Genomic DNA, 8316 nt, shown 5'->3' with positions numbered 1-8316 from the left:
ATTTCTAGAATAAATTTACACTTCGAGTTCATAAATCCCCCATGTCTTTGTAATCCTCCAATGACCAACCAGTTCATCCAAACATTTTCAAGGTTCTTTTAAAACAATGTAATTTTTCCCTCCATAAATTTCGTTTACTTACCCTTAAGGTCCCTACATTTTTGGGGGAGGTAAGGGTTTTTTTTCATGAGGACTTAGACCACCCTAAAGGGTGCTTTAAGGGGATGGTGTGATGCTGAGCACAGTAAACACAACATGACAAACACCATCCTCTTGGTTTTGCCCTCAATGCTCTTATCCACACCACTGATCAGGCAATTACCCAAGGCTGCCTCCCTCCTCTCACATGAGCCTTGACTCCTTCAGAATTGGCAAGGGCTAGATCACAACTTCCTTTTAAGAACACAGGCCCATCCTAAATGGCAGCCATGAGACCCTAGAGTGGGGAATCCAGTTTTTTCTTATGGTGGGGCTGGAACCCAGGGCACAATAGGTAAGGCTAGGTAAGTCTCTACACACTACACACACAGAACCCCGTCCTGGGAACGTGGGCCACTATCTCTGAACTTAGTCCCTGTGACTACAAAATGACCTGTCAACATTCACCTCATTAATGTGAAGTTTCAATTTGCTCAAGCTATCCTACATAGTCTTAGAAATCAGGCCAAGAGATCCATCCCACTTTTAACCAAAGAGGTCTTCGATTTGGGTTCAAACTGCTTCAACAGTTACTACGTTCTAGTCAGTCTGTCACTGAGGGCTGTGCTAGAATCAAAATTTACATGTCTATAGAATTTAGGATCAAGACCTGATGGCTACTCTCCCATTTAGTTTGATACTATTGGATACATATAAATATTCCCATGTCATTCTGTGGGACTCAGCAAACTCCAACACCAGCACCTGAAAAGGGTTACTCGACTCCCTGATGTACGTCCTCCCAGAGAAGGAGACACAATAGGGAAGACACAAAACTTAATTTAATAGAAATTTTGTTTGTAGTTCTTACACTCTCAGTGTGAGCTGTGCTAGAACTGGCTGCCCCACAAATGGCCCAGTCCTGGGGGCAAGGGAGAAAGGGGAAGAGCCCCATTCTTCCTCAGTGCTGGGGGGAGGGAAGATACCACCCCCTTCTCCTACCCTCCTCTGAGATTCAGAAAGGAGAGCAGATGAAATCTCAAGCCTAGGGCTTTTCCTCCATACCTGTTCCTAGAGTTGGAGGATAGTGACCAAGAGATGGAGAAAGGGACAGAAAGAAAAAATGTTGATTCAAAAATGAGAGGCCAGGAGGTGAGGGCTGAAGAATTAAAGACAAACACCAGTAAAAAAAAAAGGGGGGTGGGGAGGATGGGGAGGCAGGGGAACAAAAATCAGAATCCACCCCAGACCTGAACCTGCCTGGAAAAAAAATGAAAAGTTCTTGAGTCTCATAGAGACATTATTGGGAGCAGCCAGCTCTGTGGCGGGGTGTTCAGGCCTCAGTCCAGCCCTGGAGGCAGGTGGTGTGGCCTCTACAGCTCATCCTTGGCTTGGCCAGTGGCATCCTCCTCATCTTCTTCCTTCTCATCCTCTTCATCTTCATCTTCATCTCTGTCATCCTCATCCTCTTTATCCTCGGCCTCCTCTTCCTCTTTACGCTTCTTGTCTTCTTCTTCTTCCTTAAGCCTCTGCTCCTCATCCTGCTTGTCCTTCATCTGCTTCTCTGCAGCCTGTGAGGAAGACACCATCTCTCAATACCTGGTCTCCCCCGCCTGCCAGTCCTCCCAGCTGACCCCTAGAGTAAACAAAGGAAAGTGACCCACCTTGGTGACACCCCAGGTCTCATTGCCAAACTCCTCTGCATAGGCCTCATCATTGGTGATGAGGAAGTTGTCAAAAATTGTGCCAGACTTGACCTGAGAAGGAATGGAAGGACAGGTGGTCAGCAGTGATGGCTGGCAGCCCTGGCCCTGCACAGGCCTCTATTGCCACCTTTCCTAACCTTTGAACCCACCAAAAGGGGTGTGGGGCAGCAGGGTGTGGTTATGACATGCCTCAGATCCATCCCAGCACAGAGAAGGCAGAGGCCAGACTTCTTGTGGAGTTCCAAGGCAATATAGGATTATAGTGAGATCGTGTCTAAAAGTATGTAGGTATATGTAAGCATGTTGGTATGCTGAGAAGGGAGGAGGGAGTGAGGAATTTCAGGCCAGCCAGTACATACACTAAGACTACCTTGCCTCAAAAATCTTTTTTTTTTTTTTTTGGTTCTTTTTTTCGGAGCTGGGGATTGAACCCAGGGCCTTGCGCTTCCTAGGCAAGCGCTCTACCACTGAGCTAAATCCCCAACCCCATCTCAAAAATCTTAAAAAAAAAAAAAAAAAAAAAGGTGGAGCGGGGGTTGAAAGGGTGGCATGGGCTGTGATGCTAGGGACATTGTAGTTCAGAAGCCATGCTTCCAGAACTCAAACCCTAATGACCAGGAATACTGACTTCACTTTTTGCACTACTCCTCCCTCTGTAAAACAGGCATTCTGGGGAGAACTGAAAACATACCAATGACAAAAACTCAGTACTAATGTTTTTTTCAAATCTTATTTTGTTATGTAGCCAGGGTGGGCAGTGAGCAGAGCTGTAAGTGGGTGATCTGAGCTGATTTTGCAGGGGCACTTTAGCAAAGGACTTACTTAGCACATGCCAAGTAGCCCTACAGAAAGGTGCTCAGTGGGGCCAGAGACAGCTCAGCAAATAAAGGTACTTGGTTGCCAAGCTTTTTTTTAACGACCAGAGTTGATTCCTAAGACTCACATGGTGAAGAGAACCAACTTCTCCAACAATTTTTTTCCTCTATGTATACCGACACACATAAAAACGTTTCAATAACAAATCAGCTTTCTTTTGTGTTAGTAAAAAAAAAGGAGATAAAACAGGAAATGTCTCAATAAGTGGACATTTCAGAATTTAAACACCTTGAGGTTGGTGCCTCTGCCTGTTCTTCCCTCCAGATCAACCAGTACAATCCTGACTACTTGAGGTCTGCCAGGAACCCTTGTCTTTCCTATGTCTCACCTGCCAGAGGTCTAAGCCCAGTACAGCAAAACTATCATAGGCATAGATATTCGCATCGGGGGAGTATTCAGGATTGTCAATCTCTGGGTGTATCCAGGTACCCTTGTAATCTGGGTTGTCAATTTGACGTGGCTTCCATTCGCCCTGTAGAAGAGAACCAGATGAACAGAGGTGGACACATCCCACAGTACAACCAACCACCCTGCTTAGAACCCCAAGGCATATCTTGTCTTTTTCCTGTGGTGCGACATCAATCATAGCACCAAAGGAAGCACCCTACTAGTGAGCAGCACCTCAACACCCAAGCCTACCTTGTATTCAGGATTTTGAATCACTGGTGGTTCCCACTCTCCATCCATCTCTTCGTCCCAGTCCTCAGGCTTCTTAGCATCAGGGTCAGGGATGTGCTCTGGCTTGTCCCAGTCCTAGGAATATACAGGGAGGTCAGGGGGACCCAGGGTCCTCCCCCTAGGATGGAGGTGGAGCTGTTGTCCCAACACTAACCTCAGGCTTGGAATCTGTGGGGTCATCAATCTTGGCTCGTTCATCCCAGTCTTCTGGCTTGGCAGCGTCAGGATCCTTAATCTTCTTGGGCGGCAGAAAGTCCCAATCATCCTCCAAGGAGCCCGACTCCACCTGGCTGTTGTCAATTTTCACCTCGTAGGTGTTGTCTGGCCGCACAATCAGCGTGTATAGATGTGTGAATTCATCATCCTGAAGAAGGAAGGAGGTGAGCAGTCCCTCCCACCAGGCTGCCTGGACCTCCCGTGACAGCCACTTAAATGACTACCCCAGACACACCTTACACCGGATATCCTTGTTGATCAGCACGTTCTTGCCCTTGTAGTTAAAGATGACATGAACCTTCTTGGTGCCAGGACCGCAGATGTCCGGACCTATGTAGGAAGCATATGCAGGCTGATGGCAGGCTCTACCCTTGGGGAAGAAAGACCTAACCTTATGTATTTATGCGTACGTACGTATGTACGTACGTATGTACGTACGTGTGTGTGTGTGTGTACCATGCATATACAGGAGCCTGCAGAGGGCACTGGAGTTGGAGAGCTACTGTTTGAGTGCTGAGAACTGAACTTCAGTTCTTTGAAACCATTGCATCCACTCCAGCTCCTATTTTGTTTTTGACAGAGGATACTGTTACCTTTAACTGAAGCTGCCTTTAAAGTACTCACCTACCTCAGTAGTGTGAATGCTGGAATGTACCATGGCTATCTAGAAATAAAGACCTGATCTTGTCTTTTTTTTCCCCTGAGACAGGATCTCTACGAAGTCCTAGCTGTTCAGGAATCATGGAGAGGCACCTGATTTCAATATACCTATTAAAGGCATCAAAGACTACAAATCTGAAAAGAGTACCATTCTGGGCCAGCAAAGGGCTCAGGGGTAAATTAGGTGCTTGCCACTAAGCCTGATAATGCAAATTTGATCCTGGAACTCAGATGACAGAAGAGATTTCCAAAGTTGCCCTCTGACCTTCACACTAGTACATACACAGGTACATAAAAAATTTGCACTTTTTCCAGTGATTTCTTTGACCCTGTCATTAGCATCATTTCTAAAATTAAGAAACATGTAGAAAATACCATAAAAATGAACAATATAAATCTACAACTAATAGAGTCCACCAACTAATAAAGTAAACCCTTTAGTTGTCCCCTCAGGACAAAAATCATTCAAGTGCTTTCCATGATATGAAGATCAGCATTCTAGTTATAAAGGGTTTCAGTTCGCACCCACTGTCCAACCGGCAGAGGTCAGCATTGGCTGGGGGCCCCTCACCAAACATGATGTTATATTCTGAGTCTCCATGCATGTCCTTCTGGTCCAAGCCACCCGGAAACAGCTTCACGTAGCCGCCCCCACAGTCGATATTCTGCTCATGCTTCACGGTGAACTGTACCACCAGTGTCTGGCCCTTGTTGCTGAAGGGTTCGAATCTGGCGGACAGCGCGTAAAATCGGGCATCTTGGCTTGTCTGCAACCCTGTGATGAAATGGGATTGTCGTTAGGTGGACCCCAAATACCCTAGACCTTGAGGGGCACAGTTGACCGCCCCTTCCTTCCTCCACCTGTCATTGGCTCCCTCATTCCTGGGAAAAGCTCCAACAAGCTGTGTGCACTGACAAGAGCTTCCTCCAGGAAGTTGTCTTGAATCCAAGCACCCACTCCCTCGTACCTTTATCCTTCTCCTGGTCCCCGTAGAATTTGCCAGAACTGAGGACGAATTTGCCAAAATCAGACTTATGTTTGGATTCGACCCAGCGGTTGGTCCAGGCATCTGAAAGAGAAAGGCTTAGGAGTCAGATCAGCGGGACCGTCCGACCCCCGCCCCCATAACCAACGTCTGTCAGGAGCTACAAGCAAGTGGGGGTGGGGAAGGGGATTCCCATCCCAACCTCGAACTTGACACCTCGATCGGCTTCAGGTCCTTGAACGAACCTTAACTCCGGGCGCGGGAAACCGCTGCGCCTTCCTGGTCCCCCAAGGACGCACAAATGGAACCGCCCGCGGCTCTAGTCCCCCCGGGGCCACAGTGTTGGCCCTCTGAACGGTAATTACTTTACACACGACGAGGCAGCCGAGGGCTCGGGGCCCAGCAGTCGCTGAGGCGGCCTCGAGGCGGGCCCAGACCTTACCTCCGTCCAAGAACTGCTCTTTGAAATAGATGGCAGGGTCTGCGGCAGCCAGGCCGAGGAGGCCAAGCAGGAGCGGCACCGAAAGGAGCATGGCGGGCCGAGGGGGCGGCGGCACACTGGCCCTTTAAAACGATCTTCAAGCAGCGGCTCTGCGGTATTGACGGACGCGGCCGCCGCTGCTCCAATTTATATCCACCTACCTCTCATCCCAACCTGACACGACCGCTGAGCCCGCCCCTCGGTCCTTCTGACTGGTTTAGACCTACAGCTGTCCCTTCTCATTGCGTCCTAGTCGCCTCAGCAAGTTAGGCTGTGGCTCGGAACGCTGGGATCCCAGATGGCTGATTTCTATTGGCCGCACCCTGGGCCAATCAGGGTCGACCACGCGTTGTAGGGGACGCCCCCTGTTGGGGTGGGGGCCGCGAGCCCACTCAGGCGCGGTCACGTGACTGAGCCTCAGCCCAACCCCGCCCTTGCTGGTGAGAGTCCCTTGCTCGCCATGAAGTCGTTTAAAGAATCCGCGCGAGCAGTACCGGGTGTTAACCGTGCGGGACCGAGACTGGGCCTCCGTCTCGTCTCGGCCTTTTTCCATCCTTTCTGGTCAGAGGGAAGAAGCAAGGATTCTTTGCAACTTTGATGTTCCATCTATACTGCACTTAGGGAACGCCCACCGATGGCAAGCTTTTCCTATTCAGGATAAGGTCAAGGGCCAGGATCCTGGGGTTTCGCTGCATTCTGGTTCCCAGTTGTTCAGGCCAGTAGAGAATGTACCAGCTTTCTCCTCTTGTCCCGTAGTTCCCTGACAGCCTGTCAGACTACTGTGTGACATGATACAAGTCACTTCGCCTCCCTGAAATCTCAGAAGCCAACAGGGGTGACCCTGAGCTATCTGACAGAAATGCTCTTAAACCTTTCAGGGCTATCCACGGTTTGAGAGCAGGAAACATAGTGGTCTCATCGGTGTGAATGTAAGTGTGTGTCCTTGGGTGAGAGGTAGTAACCCTACCTCTATCATTTTTTACTCTTACGCTGGAAAATGGAAAGAGTCACTTCTTGTGGTCTCCCACAAACGACTTGGCTTTTGCAATTAAACGGCTATGAGCAGACAGCAAGGGGTGCCGTTTGAGAAGGAAAAAGGACACAGATGGCTGTGGTGATAGAGTTCTAAGGAGATAAGCAGGACCCTTGGATCTGGAGGCCTCTGACTCAAATCATGTGACTGTGGCCAGCACCCTGCTTGCTGCTAGGAGGAGGAAGGACAGTACCTGTAGGGGTTGGGGGATGGGAGGTGTTTCCAAACTGAGGAATTGGGAACACTGGAACAGACAAGGAACTGCACAGAAGGAATCCTTACAAAAATGGAGTGCTTCCTTCTCAGTGAGAGGAACTCAAGCAGTAATGACACTTAAGGTCAAGAAGTTGGGGGTCCACTCTGTTCCCCAGGCAGTGTCCAGAACTAAGCATTGCTGGTGTAGGTCCCTCTGGAGGACACCCAAGTCCAACAGACCTGTGACTGGCCCTGTCTCCAGTCCTGTGACTGACACATATGCCTTCTGCTTTGTCCTAGTACTTAAGAAGTTGAATGAAGCAGGGATCAAAAGTTCAATGTAATTCTCAGCTATGATGTAGTGAGTTTGAGGCCAGCCTGGGCTACATGAGACCCTGCTTCAGCACAATGAAATAATGGACTGGAGAGATTTGTTTTGGCTGCTCTTTCGAACTACCCCAGTTCTATTCCCAGCCCCCTCGTGAAGCATCAAAATGACCTGTAACTCCAGTTTCAAAGGGTCTGAAACCCTCTTCTGTGGGCACCAGACATCAAATGGTAGAGAGAAATACGTGCAGGCGAAACACCTATACGAATAAAATGAAATTTAAAAACTAAAAAAGAAACCAAATGTGGCAAAGCACAGCTGTCAACTTCAGCAGGATCGCAGGCAGGAACATGGGAGTCACCCAGGAGCTCTTGACCTGCTAGCTTGTAACCCAGAAGGAAAAAAAGAACAAGAGACTCGGTGTCAGATAAGGTGGAAGGTGAGAGCTGAAGTCCTCTGACCCAAGCACACATTCAGCCCCAGCATTGGGAGGGCCAATGAGTTCCAGGTCAGCCTGGTGTCACTTAGTGCAGTCTAGGTCAGTCAGAGTTACATAGTGAGATCCTGTCACAAAAGAAGAAAATAAGGTGTTTTGAAGCTGAGGAGAAAGGGGTCTAAACTGATGAAACCTGAATACATGATTTGTCTATAACCGGATTGGAATCAGGAAGTACTAGAAATGATGTGTAACGGGCTTAAATAATGAGTTTCTCTCTTAACACACACCAGAAAGGGACATCGAATCCCACTACAGATGACTGTGAACCACCATGTGGTTGCTGGGAATTGAACTCGGGACCTCTGGAAGAACAGTCGCTGCTCTTAACCACTGAGCCATCTCTCCAGCCCAATTAATGAGTTTCTGAGAGTGTCTCAGGACTGGGGATGTGTACCTCTGTGATGGAGCCCTTGCCTAGCAAAACCTAAGGTCTGCGTTCCATCCCTATACTGGAAAAAAAAAGTCTGAAGCATGGTCCACTTTTAGATTGTTGTTACCAAATAACTGTGTGTGTGTGTGT

At 48.6% G+C, this 8316-nt stretch overlaps 1 protein-coding gene across 1 annotated transcript; it reads right to left on the bottom strand.

Moving 5' to 3' along the window:
- Nucleotides 1–960: 960 nt before the first annotated feature.
- On the bottom strand, nucleotides 961–5856 carry Calr (calreticulin). The gene is made up of 9 exons (NM_022399.2): nucleotides 5703–5856; nucleotides 5243–5344; nucleotides 4846–5049; nucleotides 3850–3944; nucleotides 3553–3762; nucleotides 3360–3473; nucleotides 3049–3192; nucleotides 1803–1895; nucleotides 961–1709 (listed from the first exon to the last, which is right to left on the bottom strand). Exons 1-9 carry the CDS (start codon nucleotides 5791–5793, stop codon nucleotides 1512–1514), a joined length of 1251 nt encoding a protein of 416 aa, NP_071794.1. The 5' UTR covers nucleotides 5794–5856; the 3' UTR covers nucleotides 961–1511.
- Nucleotides 5857–8316: the final 2460 nt, after the last annotated feature.

This window comes from Rattus norvegicus, chromosome 19, assembly GCF_036323735.1.
Source record: "Rattus norvegicus strain BN/NHsdMcwi chromosome 19, GRCr8, whole genome shotgun sequence".
NCBI lineage: Eukaryota > Metazoa > Chordata > Mammalia > Rodentia > Muridae > Rattus > Rattus norvegicus.
Note: the sequence above shows the minus strand (reverse complement) of the source record. Positions and strands in the feature narration are given on the sequence as shown.

Excerpts from the sequence above, each read along its gene's own strand:
- Calr (NM_022399.2), bottom strand. The coding sequence starts at position 5,793 with ATGCTCCTTTCGGTGCCGCTCCTGCTTGGCCTCCTCGGCCTGGCTGCC. Across the intron at positions 3,763-3,849 it reads ACAAGGATATCCGGTGTAAG|GATGATGAATTCACACATCT; the intron begins GTGTGTCTGGGG and ends TTCCTTCTTCAG. Across the intron at positions 3,193-3,359 it reads TTCAAAATCCTGAATACAAG|GGCGAATGGAAGCCACGTCA; the intron begins GTAGGCTTGGGT and ends TCTCTTCTACAG.